The 19,364-nt window shown below is 50.2% G+C and overlaps 1 protein-coding gene across 6 annotated transcripts in view; it reads right to left on the bottom strand.

Annotated features, from left to right (window-relative positions):
• LOC135240171 (WD repeat-containing protein 7) overlaps nucleotides 1-19,364 on the bottom strand; it is a 163,127-nt gene that overhangs the window by 129,643 nt on the left and 14,120 nt on the right. For all 6 annotated transcript variants that reach the window (XM_064309517.1, XM_064309515.1, XM_064309516.1 and 3 more), the window contains 5 exons: nucleotides 18,040-18,187; nucleotides 15,223-15,471; nucleotides 14,000-14,220; nucleotides 11,096-11,291; nucleotides 7,085-7,299 (listed from right to left, as the gene is read on the bottom strand). In XM_064309517.1, coding sequence (XP_064165587.1) covers nucleotides 7,085-7,299; nucleotides 11,096-11,291; nucleotides 14,000-14,220; nucleotides 15,223-15,471; nucleotides 18,040-18,187 — 1,029 coding nt within the window. The remainder of the gene's footprint in view (nucleotides 1-7,084; nucleotides 7,300-11,095; nucleotides 11,292-13,999; nucleotides 14,221-15,222; nucleotides 15,472-18,039; nucleotides 18,188-19,364) is intronic.

Genomic DNA, 19,364 nt, shown 5'->3' with positions numbered 1-19,364 from the left:
CAGTTAGCCGTCCCTAATGGACAGCAACCGCGCGGTCAGGCCGATGTGATGATGCTGCAGTCCTGGCTCTCCCACGCTCCGCGCGGGACGCGAGCGGGCGGGCGGGGGTGCAGGCGGGCACGAGCGGCCCCATCCTCTTTTCCGCACGCGCTCGTTTGTCCCGCGTCTGCGTGGAAGAGGATCAGGAATGGGAACCTGTGGCGAACTATGGGGCTCACTCATTACTGCGAGGGCAGGGAAAAGGGAGGTGTGTCACCCTCACACACACTCTCCCTGACACCCAGAGACTCCCACACACTCAGCTTAAGCCTGTTACGCCAGTTTCAGAGCCCGCAAAGATCAAGAGCTGCCAAAGGGGAGGGTCAGATTCATTTCACACATCTAGAGGCCAAATACAAATGCTCAAAATTCAATTTACATGCAAGTGAGGACACACAATAAGGAATCAAATCAGCCCATAGTCTGACCAACAATGGAAGAGGATGCATTCTCTCAGCACTTCCTCTTAAAGCCCACATCCTGTTTCATAAGATTATGAGAGTGGGGGAAAGTGTGCTTGTTAAGCAGACTGTACGAGTCTGCAGAAGTGAGGAGCTCAAACACATCCAGGTCCTGGCCCTTATTCTGGGTCTAATCTCCGAGGTCCAAGTGCACTTTGAAGACTTCCTCTCACGGCAAACCGTACAAAGTCAATGTCTCGTAGCATAACAAACAACTCAACACTGGGCCACATGAAACAGGCTCAAACGCCCACTGTTGGGGCTGTTCTGCAGGCCTAAGACTAGCACAAAGGAAAGGCGGGGTTGAGGGCTGGTGCTGGGAGACGGGTTGGGTCTGCGCCGCTCTGGGATTGGCCCTTCTCCGAGCGCTCACCCCTGCTGGGATCAGAGATGAAGCCCATCGATGCTGCGCCCTGAGGAACCCAAGCCAGTACGGTCTGCCCAGCGCTGCCTGCACATCAAAGGGGCTAATGAGCCGCGCGCAGCCGTGCTCACACTCATCCAAGAGGCTCCAAGACGCGCAGGAGCAGCACTCAGGAGCTGCGAGCCGAGCTGAAGTTCTGTCTGAAACGGAACTCCCGGAACATACTTAAAAACAGACTGACCACATGCAACGACACGCGCTATAACCCTGTAGCCATGTTAGCCAGGACTGAAAGAAAACAATACAGTTAAGGTACAGGGGCTCCTCCCTACACACTGACAGTGCCTTCTCGCGCTTACGTCATAAAGATATTTCGGACCGTTTTTGGTTTATGTCGGAGCAGTCTCACACATAGCTTGTTTCGTCCCAACAGCAACCGATCAATGATGTCCGTTAAAACAAAAAAATTTTAAGTGTTTAAGAATACAGTAATTATTGCTGTTTACTGTGCCAAGGAAAGACCAAAAAAATACATAACGAAAGTGTTTAAAAATATTTACGTATTGTTGTTCAATGTGCAGGAACCTAGACCAGATTACAAAATGTAATTAAAATAAATGCTTGTAATGAAGAATACAGTAAGAAAACATGCAGTGAAACAGCTGAAAGCGCAGATGTGTGTGTGTGTGGAGAAAACTCCCCTGTATCATGTCATACACACTTGCGACACTGTAACTGTGACACAGTGAGAAGCCCCTGTATACAGACAGCCATGAGAAAATGAGAAGCACTGAGCACAATGAGCCTCTAACACAAGCACACGTGCAGGCTACAGATACGCTCTTCTGCAGTACAGGCCTGGGGGTCAGCACATAAAGAAGCACACTCACACACCCACACACACACGCATGCACGTACAAGCACTCACACACCCACACACACACGCATGCACGTACAAGCACACACACATACACATGCACAGACACACGCATACACAAGCACACGTGCAGGCTGCAGATATGCTCTTCTGCAGTACAGGCCCTGGGGTCAGCACATAAAGAAGCACACTCACACACCCACACACACACGCATGCACGTACAAGCACACACACATACACATGCACAGACACACACATACACAAGCACATGCACAACCAAATGCGCACATAGGCATACACATACATACAACACACACAGACGCAAGCGCGCGCACACACACACACACACACACAGAGTGAGAGGCACAGCTTTGCAGGTGTAATGGAGGTAGAGAGTGGAGAGGCAAGGCTTGATTGTGAGGCATTTCACAGTCGTTATCCGTCATTACCTTTGTGGGAGGGGGCGCGTTGGGCCCTGCTGCAGGCAGTGGGGGGGGGGGAATAATGGTGGCTTTGACAGGAGATATAGCAGGACAGCCCTGGGTGCAGAATTATGCTGTCAGGGGGAGCGATGGGATATTAGCAGAAGACAGGAGCTGGGAAGGCCGTGGAGGCCGGTGGTTGCCGAGAGACCCTTTCCTTCCCAGCGGCCCCGGCGAACCACGGATCAAACGCTCGGCACGGGGGGGCCAGACCCGGACGGGACGCAAACGCGTTCGGACCGTAACGCAACCGGCCTCTGTGCTGAGCCGGTGCCTTCCTGCAGGGATCAGATTTCGCCGGTCTCTCTAAAGATCCCCAGTAGGGTTGGGATATTGTGTCTTGCTCCTGATAAGTGATCCATTACGCGTGAATCCCCAGCCATCGGTGTGATGGTAAAGCCCAGCTGTCTCTCTGACAGACAGGTCTCCGCATTAGCCCATTCGGACGCCCCTGTCTAATGCGCGCGGTGTCCAGTAAGTCCGGGCGGGAGGATTCCAGGCACCTCTTCCCTCTATCAGGGACAAGCAGGCGCTCGCTGGCCCCACCACCCCCCCTCCTTCAGCATCAGTGCTCTGCGCTCCACACTCCCACTTTCCAGCGTATTTATATCCACCCTGCTTATGCATTTCTGCACTGTGCTCAGACGGGGTTACAGACAGAGATTCGCAGGGAGCACAGCGCAGAGCGCCATGGCAGGAGGTCACGCCCCTGTTCGCATAGCGGGACTCGGACACGGCCTGAGAGTCAGCCGGCCGACAGAATGAACCACACGCTCCCCCCTTTTCAGTGTTTTTATTGGCAGTACCAGCAACATCATCAGGTCAGGTTAGCACTGCAACCAGCAGTGTGTGTAATAGAGCTATGATCAGCACCACAAATCGGACAGGGCCGAGATCAGCACCCTGGACCTGACATAGTTGAGATCAGCACCACAGACCACAAAGATCTAGGATCAGCAGCACAGACCTGGCAGGGCCAGGATCAGCAGCACAGACCTGGCAGAGCCAGGATCAGCAGCACAGACCTGACAGAGCCAGGATCAGCAGCACAGACCTGGCAGAGCCAGGATCAGCAGCACAGACCTGGCAGGGCCGAGATCAGCACCCTGGACCTGACATAGTTGAGATCAGCACCACAGACCACAAAGATCTAGGATCAGCAGCACAGACCTGGCAGAGCCAGGATCAGCAGCACAGACCTGGCAGGGCCAGGATCAGCAGCACAGACCTGACAGAGCCAGGATCAGCAGCACAGCCCTGGCAGAGCCAGGATCAGCAGCACAGACCTGGCAGAGCCAGGATCAGCAGCACAATGAGCAGAGAGGCAGGAGCTGGAGCGCGCGCAGATGAGCAGAGGGTCAGCGCGTGGACAGCACCGCAGGCCTCCTCACAGCTGAGGGATCAATCTAATTAGAGGCAGTGAGTGGAAAGGTCAGCAGGTCCAGCAACGGCGTCGGGGGAGGGGTGACCACAGGCCCCTCTTTGTTTGCAGCCACAGAGAGCCTCTGCTGCTCCAGCCTCAGCCGCGCCCGCCCTCCCCCCATTCCCCCCATCTCCTCTTAAGGCAATCATTCAGCAGGTTCCCGCTTCTCTCGCGTACCCATAAGTCTGTCTCTCCGTAGCATCATCAGACTTCCTACCAGATCTAATGTGAGAATGAGGGACCAGGGAAAGATATGCATAAAATGAAGAATAAAAAAATAAAAACCTTCTCATTGCCTTTCAAGGTGAAGGTGAGCCATTGTCTGGAAGCATAAAGAAGAAAATGCACGTTTTGCCACAAAGGAAGAAGCAGATTGATGACGTGTAAAACTATTCTTGTCCAAAAAACGTTAAGCATCTCTTTGTATCGGTTACATTAGTCATTAGGTTCAGCTGCATCAGAGTTCCACTTGCAAGTTCCTTGTAGTCTTCAACAGATTTATTTATTTTTGTACAATGACTTAACCCTGTGTTTAGGCATGTTTTAACCATTTCCAAAAAAAAAGTATGATCTTTCAAAATATACATTATTTAGTGGTCCACCTTCCATTCTTAAATGAATACAAAGATCAAAGAATTTATTCACAAGATTCAAAAGAACAAAAAAACGAAAAATTTCACTCATCTCTACTATTCCATGTTTATTACCCATTGTGTTTACCATCCCGTTTGTAATTCCTCCCCACAGTGAACACATAACCCCTCCAATACCCCACACAATTTCTGACCATTTCACGCAAGTGCAGCCGAGGTGTCACAGCTGGTAATGTGTAATTTCCACTTTTACTCTGCGGCTACATTGCCATTAAAACAGCACAGCCCCACTGTGCCCTTTGTCACAGGGAACGTTCGTGTCCCCAAAATAGCCAGTTGAGCCTGACCAAGCAGGTTGGCATGTGTTCATATGTGCCTTGATGCCTAAGAATTCATTGTAATTGCCACTGCAGACTTATTTCATCTGAAAAAACCTGTTCAATTTCCCGCTGGAAAAAAAAAGACTTTAATTTGACTAAAATACATCTGAAACGATATGTTCCGTATCGCCCAAAGCAGCATGTACAGCAGACGCTCAGCTCTAAAGGTCACTCCAGGTCTCCCCAGCAAAGTGAAGCACCCCACTCACTCCAGAGCAGTGCAGGAGTGAAGCACCCCACTCACTCCAGAGCAGAGAAGGAGTGAAGCACCCCACTCACTCCAGAGCAGTGCAGGAGTGAGGCACCCCACTCACTCCAGAGCAGTGCAGGAGTGAAGCACCCCACTCACTCCAGAGCAGTGCAGGAGTGAAGCACCCCACTCACTCCAGAGCAGTGCAGGAGTGAAGCACCCCACTCACTCCAGAGCAGTGCAGGAGTGAGGCACCCCACTCACTCCAGAGCAGTGCAGGAGTGAAGCACCCCACTCACTCCAGAGCAGAGAAGGAGTGAAGCACCCCACTCACTCCAGAGCAGTGCAGGAGTGAAGCACCCCACTCACTCCAGAGCAGTGCAGGAGTGAAGCACCCCACTCACTCCAGAGCAGTGCAGGAGTGAAGCACCCCACTCACTCCAGAGCAGTGCAGGAGTGAAGCACCCCACTCACTCCAGAGCAGTGCAGGAGTGAGGCACCCCACTCACTCCAGAGCAGTGCAGGAGAGAAGCACCCCACTCACTCCAGAGCAGTGCAGGAGTGAAGCACCCCACTCACTCCAGAGCAGTGCAGGAGTGAAGCACCCACTCACTCCAGAGCAGTGCAGGAGTGAAGCACCCCACTCACTCCAGAGCAGTGCAGGAGTGAAGCACCCCACTCACTCCAGAGCTGTGCAGGAGTGAAGCACCCCACTCACTCCAGAGCAGTGCAGGAGTGAAGCACCCCACTCACTCCAGAGCAGTGCAGGAGTGAAGCACCCCACTCACTCCAGAGCAGTGCAGGAGTGAAGCACCCCACTCACTCCAGAGCAGTGCAGGAGTGAAGCAGCTCTTGCTGAAGGAGGAGAGTGCTTTTACCAGCACTGAAGAGCACTGCGAGGGAGAAATTGCCTCTCAGCCGAAGTCTCCAAGCAAGCCCTCAGACCCTGTCCTGAAGGAGACATCACCCTCCTGCTTCAACTGCAGCCTTCTCCTGTCAATTTCCCTCGCTATTCTAAACCGCTTTTCCCAGCAGCACAGGGGGCCGGGGGAAGGGTGTCATTTCCTTGTCTAATTGTCCGGAAGAAGCTCTCTCTCTTTCTCTCTCTCTCTCTTCTCCCTCTCTCTCTTCTCCCTCTCTCTCTCCCGGCAGCGGTGGCTAAAACGGCGCGGCCCGACAGGGAACGGAGCTCGACCCCCCCCCCCACCCCCACGAGATGGAGGCCATGCATTTTTCATAGGCGCCCGTCCCTGCCGCTACCCTGCTCCTTCCACTGCAGTTCTCCTCTTTTCATCCCTCCTGCTTTCCGCGCTCCGAGCCGCTCTGGCAGGCCCTCACAACCACAGAGGCGCTGGCTGCTAACTCATTAGCACTTCTCCACGTCTGCAAATGGAATAAATACCATCAGATTTTTAGCAAAAAAAAGAATATAATGGCATTCAGAGGACTACGGCAGAAAATGGAATATTATATTTCGTGCCACCAAGTACCACTGTGGCTGGCCAATCCTAAAATGCATGGAACGCATTACATATCCAGGCTTTCAGAGAGGGATGAGAACTAATAATGTCTGGTCATCTCTTTGGAAAGGCTTTTAAGTAGACTCTTTGACTGTACATCAAACAGCTTTAGAAATGCCATGTCTGATTGGTCACATGATGCATCTTCCTGGAATTTATAGGGGGGATGTGATTGGCTGAAACAGTTCTGAGATAATCAGCTTAAGGGAGAAAACATTTACAGCACTTCTGAAGAAATAAAGGAGGTTAAGGTTGACCTAATCCAAGCTTTGAAAGAGCTTATCACAATCTGACTGAAGTGGCCCTTTTAAAAACTGGAAGCTATATGAAGAGGTTAAAAATGTGGTGCTCCTGGGTGGCGTGTCTGCAAAAGGAGACGTGTGCTGCAGTCATGTGGTCCAAGGTTCCAAATTTCAAATGTGAGCAGGGGTGAGGGGGGTGGGGCACACAGGCCAAACCGCTTCCCTGAGAGGGACGGTTCCAGTGTGAGAGTATCCCCTGCCTCGGTCCTCAGTCACACGGGCCTCAGTGAAAAAGCACTAAGGGTGCTGTCGGCTGGTGGACTGCAGAGAGAAAAGTAACAGCTGCACAATGCGTTTGCCAATGGAAATGTGTGAGCACTAGTGAGCGCTGTCCCGCAGGGCCAACAGTCACTACCGAGCATGTGCAGTGTGAAGAAAGCAGAGGGGAGAGGAAGCAGGTTTGGAAGGCTGTGTTGTGTGAGAGAGAGCAGGGCGTGTGGCGGGCGGCTCACCTTGTCGGCGTTGTCGGACGCCAGCAGGTTGGTGGCCAGCGTCTGCAGCTTGTGCTGCGCCATGTTCTTGAGCGCGGCCAGGCTGCGGCGGGTCATGGCCTGCTTGAGGTTCACCGCCGGGTGGCTGAGCGAGTCCACGGCGGCGGGGACCGCCTCGTCGCAGGCGTTCAGGATCTCCACCGCCGTGATGCCCATCACACAGCGGTCCAGGGCCCCTGGGCGGGAGGCACAGGGAGCACAGCTCACCAGGGGGCTCAACAAACAGAGGCGATCATGGGAGATGTAGTTCACCCCAATGGACATTGAACTCCCCAGTCTTAGGGAGGCTGAGGCGAGTACCTCAAGTTCTGTTGAATCATTCACCAAAATTAACAATATATAAACAGTCTATGTATGTATTTCATGATGAATATGAAGTAGTAATATAAACCATGAGGTCCAATGCCACAGTTATAGGGGTTTGAAACAAATAGGACTGTTCTCACCAAACAACAGTGGCTGTGTCTAAGTGCTAACTCTGTTCAGTGACAGAAGTTAAATTTGCTTGTTTCAACAGGTACGTACACGGTGAAGATTTCCTTGAATAAGTTGAGCTGTATAGTTCTGTCTGACATCACAATAAGGTAATTACATGTGATCAGGAGATCCAAGCTTTATCAACACTACATAAGATGAAAAGACCTCCCCGTGTTCTCTAAACAGCACAGTTAACACTGCAGTGCAGATGAGCAGGTAGAGGCCCTTTCCCTGGCAGTGTGGCAAACAGCACATTAAAGGTGAAGAAGCGAGGGCACAGTCCGCAGCCCTTTCACCCAGCGCCCCCTGCAGATCCAACCCTGTACTCAACTCTCTTAAATACCAATCAGCTCACACTCGGCTTCCTCCTTTAACTTCCCTCACCAGAGCAGAGGGGGGTTAAAAACAGAAAAAAATCACCATCTTCTCCAAGCCTACAAGTTATTGGTTATTGCGCTGGATATCGACTGAGTGGCGGTGTTCCAAACGGGCGGGGGGCTAGCGCACGGCGGCGCGAGGAGGGAGGCGGGACCGCCGGCGGGTCGTCCGGGGCCCAGCGCCGGCCCGGCTCCCTGATGGAAGACCGGAGCGGCGCTCCTCTATTACCCATCCAACGCTTGGCCACACAGACCCTCTTAATTTCACACTTTACTGCCCCCCATCTCTCCCACTACATCTCACTCCCGCGCCGGCCCCGCGCCGGCCCCGCCGCCATCGCCGCCGCCGCCGCCGCCGCGCCGTCATAAATGTTTATGGAGGGCTTTATTGAGAGGAAGTAATGAAGGCTTCCCTCCTGCCTGGGCCCGCCCATTCATCAGCAACCCGGGGAGGAGACAGGGCGCGGCCTGCGCACAGCCGGCCTTCCCATGAGTCTTTGCGCGCCTGAGGTTCGGAAACGACGGGACGCAGTTGTTTGCCGGTTCGGAACAGGACAGCAAACCGGCGCGTCCTATTGGCAGACGAGCTCAATGAGTGCCGGTCTATAGGTGGACTCGCCTCATGTGCTCGGAGTATACATCACGTCACGAGACATTCACTTAGCAGAGGCTCATCCAGAGTACACTTACAATCTAAGAGAACAAGAAATCCATGGGACACAACCGAGGAGGAGGCCAGCTGGTTAAAATGGCGCCAATTCCCATTACGTCATCAACGTTCAGCGGAATTCTTCACCACGTCACTCTGGAGACATATTTTGTGAACTAGTTATGCAGGTGAAGGCCATTCTAGCAAACAACGGAGAAAGTCAATGTTTGTTTACCTCAGAAACTATTCAAGGACGGTGCCCCATTGTACCCTCATCCACCACTTAAGTGTGAAATAGCTTCTACCCCGTCTATTACCAGAGACATCATGTATCAAGAGAGGGGAAGTGCATCGCCCATGACAGGCCCTACATGGAAAACAGCCCTCATAATGAGTCTATAAACTGAACCCTTTATAGTCACTCAACCCCATGTGACCGTTCTGCCCCCACCCCCACCCCCCACCCCCCTACCCCCCCCCCCCCTGCTCTCCAGCTCAGTAACTGCCTACACAGGCTGCAACCTACTCAGCACAAACCCCCCCCCCCCCCCGCCCCACTCCCCCATAACCAGCTTTAAGAGCCTGCATAAACAGACTAATGCGCCTAATGCAGCTTCAGGCAGAGACTCAACACAACAGCCTTATTCAATATTTAGGGAGTGTTTGGTAAGTGCAGGGGCTCCTTGGCCGCGGCGTTTCCGCGGCGCGCGGAGCCAGCGCTGGCGGATTAAAATTTCAGTGATGTTTGGAGAGTGCGCGCTCAAAGAGAGCCTCATATAGGGAGGGCTGGGGAGGCCCATCAATTATTCACCAGGGTGTTAAAATGGCGGGTGGGGGGGGGGGGGGGGGGCAATGCTGTGACGGAGATAAACGAAGGACAGCAGCGAGCACCTCAGCTTCTCGGGGCTGTGGGAACGGCGTGCCAGTGGATGAATTCCGTGTGGATTTTATATTCACAAACACAGGAACACAGTTATTAGCATCGATATGTCACTTTATCTAGTTTTATGGAGCTGCCTACATATATAGTAAATGTATGCACTATATTACTGAATTTCATACCTTTTCATAAATGGGGTTATTGAATGCTCAAAAAATCTCCTATATATAGGACACACACACACACACACACAACAAATGACACAAACCATAATGGGGTTCATTTAGAGTATACACATACATATTCACACGCATACAAGTACGCAAACACACACTATAAGGAAGTCAATATCTAAGAGTTCTTAGCTGAAGCGCCCACATGCTAGCGAGGAAAGCTATGAGTGCAGATCATAACAGCACTCTTTTCCATATGCACATTTCTCTTTTTAATGAGCAGCAGTTCATTTCATACCTCATCAACCCTCCACAGTGCCCCTTTAAGCAGCGAGGAATTTGCAAAGGAAATGAACCGTGTATTAATTAGCCGCTTATTCAATAAATCATCAGTGAAACATGCCTTTAGGACAATTCAATATGCAGACTTCAGAGGCACTGCTTGATTACATACAGATATTTAATTAAGGATTCGTTAAAAGTTCATTAATTAGCAAAGGAAGACTGTGCTCAAAAATAGTCGCATAAACTTCTAGCCACCACTGCCTGCTGGGCCCCTTCATTCAGTACTTGGAGGACACTAGTACTTGGAGGACGCTAGTACTTGGAGGACACTGGTACTTGGAGGATTCTAGTACTTGGTGGACACAAGTACTTGGAGGACGCTAGTACTTGGAGGACGCTGGTACTTGGAGGACACTGGTACTTGGAGGACGCTAGTACTTGGTGGACACAAGTACTTGGAGGACACTAGTACTTGGAGGACGCTAGTACTTGGAGGACACTGGTACTTGGAGGACGCTAGTACTTGGTGGACACTAGTACTTGGAGAACGCTAGTACTTGGAGGACACTGGTACTTGGAGGACACTGGTACTTGGAGGATGCTAGTACTTGGTGGACACAAGTACTTGGAGGACACTATTACCAGGAGGACACAAGTACTTGGAGGACACTAGTACTTGGAGGACGCTAGTACTTGGAGGACACTGGTACTTGGAGGACACTAGTACTTGGTGGACACAAGTACTTGGAGGACACTAGTACTTGGAGGACACTAGTACTTGGAGGACGCTAGTACTTGGAGGACGCTAGTACTTGGTGGACACAAGTACTTGGAGGACACAAGTACTTGGAGGACGCTAGTACTTGGAGGACACAAGTACTTGGAGGACGCTAGTACTTGGAGGACGCTAGTACTTGGAGGAACAAGTACTTGGAGGACGCTAGTACTTGGAGGACACTAGTACTTGGAGGACACTAGTACTTGGAGGACGCTAGTACTTGGAGGACACTGGTACTTGGAGGACGCTAGTACTTGGAGGACACAAGATACTCGTACTTAGACACATTTGGTCAGATGCACTAGATGTCGGTCAGGTAAACGCTGTTTCCCCGCTGCCTGCCCGGGACTCACCTGTGTCCATCTGCCACACATAGACTGAGCCGTCGGAGCAGCCCACCACCAGGTAGTCGTCGCAGGGGCGCCATTTGATGACCTGGATGGGGAAGAGGTGGCGCGAGGCCAGCATGATGCACTTCCTCTCCCGCAGACTCAGCAGCCCCACCGAGTGGTCGCTCGCCACCGAGCACACGCAGTGCTGCACCCGCGTCTGCAGGGGGCGACAACAGAGGAGGAGAGAGATGAACACGGACTCAGACAGGGTCAATGCACTAAAGCTGCCTTGAGCTTCACACAGCACCTGACCACAGACGTGGGATAGCCAATTTATGAAGAAATTGTTTTTGTTCATTTTGGCGACTGAGTATCTCGCACAGTCGAGTGAGAATACGGGTAACACTGGCCTAATTCACGAGTAAATGCTGAAGGTAAAACCGCAGTGAGGAGAGACCGAAAAGGTGGAAGTGACAAGGGGCAGTAAATTCCACAAAAGCCACACGCAAACGGTGAATAAAAACACAAGACGCAGGAGGTCGCCCGCGTCTCTGAATGGCGTCTGTAAACCAAGCCGCCTTCCGACCGAAATGTCACCCTATCCCCGTCATAAAACCCCACATAATCTGTGACCTTTCTGACATGAATTGGCTCCGGCAGTAAAGCGAAAAAGCGTGGCGGTTTGGTACTGTCAGGTTTATATGTCAAATGTAAATCCCTGCACGTGATATTATAACACATTCCAACAAGTCAGCGCCAGCAGAACAGGGAAGAAGGGGGAAAAACCACACAGTAACTGCATCGTCTCCATGGCCACCGCAGTTAAAAACTCCTCTTTCACCACTCCTTTTATGACTTCTCGCCACAGATTTTTTTATTTCCCCCCTGCCCATTTAATGACCGAAGTTTTTTGGAGTTTGTCACCGGGGTAAAACTTGACAAGTGAACGCATTGGAGGGGAGCGTTTAACCCGGGCGTGATAAGAGGTCTTCACAAGGGCGCCGTGAGCTAAATCAGCCGCTGCCATCGCGGCCCGGGACCGAAACCGGAGGAGCGGGCCCGAATGAGGCCGCCGTTAAAAGCAACATCCTTGGAAACCCCCCAAGGGTGAAATACTGCGACGGGGAGTCTAAAAAAAATGCCATTCCCGCTGCTTATTAGTGAGTGACAGGCCCTTTAGTACAGCAAAGGCATTCCTGAGAACAGTAAATATTCCTTCAAAACTAAATACAATAATGCCATTTGTCTGTCAGGGAGATGGCCAAGGATGGACTGGGTGGGTGGAGGGGGGAGGAGGCGGGGGGGTGCATCCAGGCGAGGGGGGGGATGAATGGTGGAAGATGTTGGAAGGGCCTGAAAGGAGACTAAATTGAAGTTGCAATCTGTGCTGACAGGCAATGTTCTTAAGCATTGATGGAGTGCCACGGGGAACCTTGACCATGAGAAGGCCTGTGGACGAACTGCGAGGACTCATCACTCTTCATCGCTGCCCCCCCCCGCCCCCCTCCCAACCCCCGCCCAAATCGCCACACGCCCCCCTCCCCGCAGCAGGCCAGCCGCACATCCGCCACGCTCCCCGGCTCCGGGGCCCGCATCTTCAATGAGCTCAGCGACAACGTGCTCCGTCACGCGCTAGCGACCGCTCCACAACAGCGCTAACGCTAACGCGCCGCGTCGCGCGAGCAAACACCGTCTGAACGCCGTCCGCTTCCTCTCTCCCCGGCCAGGGTCACCTTCAAACTCACACAGGCAGGCCCAATTCCCCTTCATCATGTAAAAATATAACGTAACAGGATCCCGTTGTAGAGATATTAAATCGGATAAAAACAAGCAGAGCTTGAATTCCTCTCGAAGAGCTAAACGGAGCACTCCCCAGCGAACAGAGGGGTGAGCGAGGGAGCCGGAGGCGGAGCGTGTGAGGAGACGGCTAGCGGGGCGTGCTTTTAAGCAGGCCGGGAAGCCAAAGGGTCAGGGAGCCCAACTGAGCCCCCGCCGAGGGCAATGTTTATGATTTAATCAGCGCTAATGTGGTCAGCGCGGGAGAGAGCGCGGAGCCGACGGACACAGGTACACTAAGGGTATTATGGATTTCAACAGCTATAGTATCCAGCCTGCTCTCACGTATCAATTAAATGCTCCGGTCCTTAAGTACAAGTATTGATATGCTATAAAGCAGCCACATAACCAAGAAGGTCATTAAACCCAAGGTAATTCTCCGGCTGCTTTATTTACAGTTTGTACCACTCGCCCGTAATGGACACCAATATTGTTCCTGTCAATCAATGAGAGACATTGGTGCTCTGGGAGGGAGGAAGCTGCGTTTGATGAGCATCTGCCCCGAGGAGGCAGGCCCACCAGGGAGGGGGGGGGAGGGGCTACTATCAATTAGTGTGCACAGGCCCAGCCCCCTTTCAGCGTGACTGACAGAAACGGTCCCACCCACGCATCCATTTCTCAGCGTAATTGCAAATGGACGTAAAGGTTAGGGTCGAAATGAAGTATAAGGATAAAGAGCAGGTCACAGTCAGCTTCTATCCATTCTACACATGAATCTACTCACAAATAAATGTATATCTTTGTCTTTCAGACCTCTGTTGAAAGGCGAGTGAATTATCTGTGTTTACGAATACATTTCTTCATTCTAATGATAAACCTCTTCCAACACATTTGGATCAGCACAAATTGTTATTCATTGCTGAATCCCTTAAAGGAGCAAGCCGACTGCATCCAGTACATATTACACTGCACCAATAACAAAAACACAGCCCGGCGAATGGGAATCAGATTAACGGTCAGACAGAGAGAGAGGAAGATTGGACCTGACAGAAAGAGGGAGTGGAAGAGGGTGAGGCACAGAACGAGTGAGCATAAAGGAGGAGGAGGGAGGGGCCGGGAAAGACGGGAAATGGCCGCCGGGGGGCTCACGCTGCAGTTCTCCGGGGGCACCAGCAGCTGGGTGATCTCCCCGCCGTGGACGCAGAAGATGTGCTTCATCTCGCCGGTGAAGATGTCCCACACGATGACGGAGAAGTCCACGCCTCCGGACACCAGGGAGCGCTGGTCGTAGCGCGGGGACACCTGGTGGGGGTACAGCAGGCAGGTCACCTTGTTACGATGCCCCCTCAGCGTGCGGTGCGGAGGCCAGCCTAAAATGGAGGCACAGAAAGAAGAGCCTTCGGTCACAAACGAGGGGAAGCGGCACTGAGGAGCCAAACACAGCTCCCAAAACACCTTAAAGGAATCATACGCATTATCCCTGTCCTTACTTACACCACACCCTGCATGCATTACAGGGACAGGAAGTACTGGAATATACTACGGTCAAAAGTAATCAGTAATTCAGCTAACGTCATGTTTGACTGTTTTTGGATTTTATTTTCAAATTACTTTTAGTAGGACTGGTTGCATGGTTTGTAGTCAGTTGTTCCGTAACATACAGGTAACTAAAACCACGCAAATGTAATATTTTGTCACTTGCATTAAGGTTTTGAAGGCATAGAACTGGCATGTTCCTGCTCAGTTCTTTCCCATTTGTACAACAGATTACATTTCAACAGCTAAGGCAAGCATATGAGGTCAATACTTTAGCATTCAAGCAACAACAGTTGATTAAAGGTATTATTAAATGTCTACTGAATGTATTTAGCTAAAAATCCACATAAAGTAAGTTAAAGGTGAGCAATGCCTTTCTGGAGGATTAGCCACAAGGACACTTGCAAACCACTTTGAGATTTTAAAGTAGCTTGTGGTTTGTTAAAAAAATTTTTTAAAAAGTATCTTTGATATGGTAAAACTAAAGAACAGCAAAATACTTTTTTTGAGTGATTTTTGCCTTTAAGGTCCATCTTATAAAGACTAAATGCAAAAAAATGTGAAAAATAAATGCAAGCTGAAGAGAATGGTTTTTGGGCCATAGCGTGTGGGCCCTGTGATAGACTGGTGACCTGTCCAGAGTGTATTCCTGGCTTTCAACCAATGTCTGCTGGGATAGGCTCCAACCTCCGCCCCCCCCCCCCCCGACCCGGACCAGGAGTAAGCAGTTTAGAAAATGGATTTTTGTGAACTGACTGTAGCAGTCCCAAGTACTGCGACCACACAGAATATAAGCAGGTCAGTTGATAAGAGTCGCACCCGACCCCGCCCCTCACCTCTCCGCAGCATGTGCTCCCCCTGCAGGAGCTGCACGATGGCGGTCTGGGTGGCGGGCACCAGCACGATGCTGCCGTCCTCGCGGCCGCACACCAGCCGGCCCTGCGAGGGGATGTAGACGCTGGCCGTCACCTTGATGGGCAGCTCCGAGCCCGGCAGCACGCTCAGCTGGTCGATGATGCCGGCCGGCTGGGGCTGCAGCTTGTCGAAGGCCTCCTGGAGGCTGATGCTGGAGGACACCTGGAGCTCTGAGAAAGGGGCGGGCACAGCAGGCTCAGACAGGAAGTCGCACGGGAAGTCAGGCAGGAAGTTTCACAACACAGAGGAGCCTGCACTGCACGTATTACGGTTTGACCCAATCACACAGCCTCAATGGAATTCTGACCTGAAAAGAATAGCCATTTAATTATTTTTTGCAAATGTATTAAAAATACATGCATTCATCCACAAAGATATGTTTCATCAGAGTCAAAAGTGGATCCTATTAAAGTTTAATAACTGGGGGTTATATTCTATAACTGAAAAACAATCATTCAGTCCAAACATCTTGCAGTTGACTCAAGTCAGCGTGTAATTGTGTGAGTACGTCAGCCTCGTCCGTACGTACTGAGCTAAGGCAGGGGTCTCAAACTCCAGTCCTGGAGAGCTGCAGTCTCTGCCGGTTTCTCATGATTTCCTTTCAATCGGCAGCCAATGTAGGCCTTGGAACGAAGGTGTGCTGCCTCTTTAGCCAATCAATGAGTTAAATTAAGCATATAAGTGCTAGAGAACATCACAAGCCAGCAGGCACAGCGGCCATGCAGGATCTGAGTTTGAGACCCCTAATTTCAGATCTTTACTGCTTTTACTTCAGCCACACAATGGAAGAATTCCATTTTATTTAAAAACCACAGGAAATTAATTGCTCAAAACATGACATTAGTTGCATTTTTATCACACATTGGCAGATTATAGCCATTCATCACCAGTAAATATTTAAAGTGTAGATCGAAATCATTCTCTGAGCTGCAGGGTACATTGTAATAATGCCAAAATGTTGTGATTACACACACTTAAGAGAATATGAAGCCAATGAATACCCCACTTAGACTGAAGATTTCAGTTTCCTGCCAAGGTCTTTATTGTCACTCTGAAAGCCACCACAAGGTGGCGTTTCCCTAGATGCTGGTCTTGCTAACTCCCCACAATAAACAATTGTCTTAATAAACAATAAACCTAATCATCATTTGTAATGTATTACTATCATAGGACCTGGAGTGACTGAACACAGAATGAAGCCAGCTAAAAACAAACCATTATGTAAAATGTTTTACTTTATTATGTATTTTTTTCAATTTCACTGAACACTAAGATCAGCATCTTGTGTCAGGAAAAGGCAATGCTGGTGAAATATAGGCCTCTTACTCCCCCTAGTGGATTAAATCATTTTAATCAACCATTGACAACTCATAAGCTGAAAAAAAGATTATAGGATAGGATTTTAACGCAATTGTGTATTACAAATTGATTACACGTGACAACCACTGCTAAGCACTGCTACAATTAAGACTATAGGAAAACTGTAATATGTACAACACGACAGCAACAATGTGGGATGAAAATTAAGCAGGCAAAAAACTATTGTTTTCACCCTGATTAAGCACCTTAAATGGCCATTATGTTTTCTATGAGTTTTTGATGCGTACATGTTGAAACCAGACCTAGATTTAAACTCGCCTTAGATTGTGTTGTGTGTCAGGTCATACAAGAAAATACAGTTTATATTGTAGGCCCCTTATGAGCAATGAGTGGATATCAAGCTGTTCAGACATTTTCTCCAATTTCTGTGTCAAGTTTTATGAGCTCTAAGGGACTGTCAACAGCCAATGAAAAATAAGCATTCAATAACAGAAAGTGCCAACAAAATATAGGCATTTTCTGCAGGCTGTCAGTGTTTCTTGGAGAAGCAATAAAAACTGCCAGAGCCAAAGTATGAGACTTTCACAACGCTAAACATATGAGAGCCAATGCAAAAAACAAAAGTTTGTTTACAACAACATTATAAAAAGCAGCATCTTATGAAAATATCAGGCTTTCCCCCTGAGTCCAGGGAGGCTAGGCTACATTGCAGATACAAGCCTTGTTAATAGGAGTCCATATTGGCTTTCTCTCTGTCAGTGCTAGTTATCATGTAGTACTGTTTCCTGCAGTGTACATCTGAGCATGTAGCTCTGTTGTATGAGACATAGTGGTATCTCAGGAGGCAGACCCGCCAATTTCAAATCAGGGAAACAGGAGGAAATGAAAATACATGACAGCCAACAAAACATCCAATGTTTTTGACATTGTTATTATTCTAAGGCAGCAACTGCAATGTTCTTAAGGACACTTGGAACACACAGAACATTAGCATATAGGTGAACAACTGCACCTACCACAGAGTGAATCTCTATCTATGAAGGTGAGCCCATCTTAAAACTAATCAAGGCTGTGGTTCCATCCACTAAATGTTCTGGCCAAACAAACCTCACTCACAATGTCACAATGTCACGACCCCAAGTCTGCAGCCTGTAGACCGATTCCATTGTGCCAAATGGAGGGTGGAGGGGCTCATTTTGCAGACTTTGCTTGCATTATGAACAGACAGGACCAAACGAAATATCAGTGAACAAACAACTTAAGGGAAGCTCCCAAGTGGAAGTGCTGAGTGTAAATCCCTGACGGCGTACATATCAACAGACTGGACTACAGCCTAAGAGTCAGTGCCTGGGGAAGACCTTCACACTGACCTGCAGTGGACTGACCATCGCCTGTAGGGGGCGGCGAGGGGTCTTTACCTGCGGTGGAGGACAGCGGCTGTAAGGGTGAGGTGTCTGGGATGCTCCACAGGGACAGACGCCCCCCTGAGTCGCCCTGCACCAGAAGCTTGTGGAAGGGCTCCCGTCGACCGTAGAAGAACCGGGTGACCGGGGGACAGATTAGCAGCTGGAACGCATCGGAACAGAAAGGTCATACACAGGCGTTCGGTTCCACTGTTCCACACAGCACTACTGGGACTAAAAACTTACAGCATTACTATCTTATCATCGTCACCTTCATCATTATCAGCACATGGAAGTGAGTGTTGGTTAGCCCCATCGTTTCTGGTGTTTACCTTGGATCATATGACACACTAAGTCAAATCATGTATGGATTTTAAATGACTGTTCATTTGCCCTGTCATCTGCATTAGTCATAATGTAACCTGCATCTGAAAAAAGCTGAATTACATTCCTTTAATTGCTTATTTTTACATTTTAACAGTTGTTAAACTTATTTTCTAAAGTGTTTCCCCAATAGTCTATTTGCGTTTGCAATTCTGGCCTATCACTGCAAAGTCTTCCGTGAAGTGGACCAGCTCACGGCTCGTCTGAAGTGCGTGCTGACAGCCTCCGCAGTCCACCAGCTGAACTGCGCAGTCACTGCGCTCAAGGACTACGCCTCCTGCACAGCTGGTGCTGACGGACTGTAGGCCCAATCCCTGCTTTAATGCAATGCAGCTGTGCAGAACCATGCAGGACTCACAGCAACAGACAGCAACCCACAGTCCAGACTGTGGGGTGAGCTGCATGCCCCATTCCAGACTGTGGGGTGATCTGTATGCCCCATTCCAGACTGTGGGGTGAGCTGTATGCCCCATTCCAGACTGTGGGGTGAGCTGCAGCCCCATTCCAGACTGTGGGGTGATCTGTATGCCCCATTCCAGACTGTGGGGTGAGCTGCAGCCCCATTCCAGACTGTGGGGTGATCTGTATTCCCCATTCCAGACTGTGGGGTGATCTGTATTCCCCATTCCAGACTGTGGGGTGATCTGTATTCCCCATTCCAGACTGTGGGGTGATCTGTATGCCCCATTCCAGACTGTGGGGTGAGCTGCAGCCCCATTCCAGACTGTGGTCTCTGCATCAAGAACTGTAGCTTCAGCTAGACCTTCAAACTGAAGTCTTAAATCAAAAAGCTCATCAAGATTCTGCTCACTGCAGTGCAGAGGGCTTTGGCAGTGCTTGATTTCCCCCTTTAAGCCTAATTTAAGATGGACTGGAAAAGCACTATCTACAGGCATATACAGCCAACAATGCCTCATCTGAAGTATTCGCAACAAAAAGCATTACACTTCAGAAAT

This window comes from Anguilla rostrata, chromosome 14 (assembly GCF_018555375.3).
Source record: "Anguilla rostrata isolate EN2019 chromosome 14, ASM1855537v3, whole genome shotgun sequence".
NCBI classification, from domain to species: Eukaryota; Metazoa; Chordata; class Actinopteri; order Anguilliformes; family Anguillidae; genus Anguilla; species Anguilla rostrata.
Note: the sequence above shows the minus strand (reverse complement) of the source record. Positions and strands in the feature narration are given on the sequence as shown.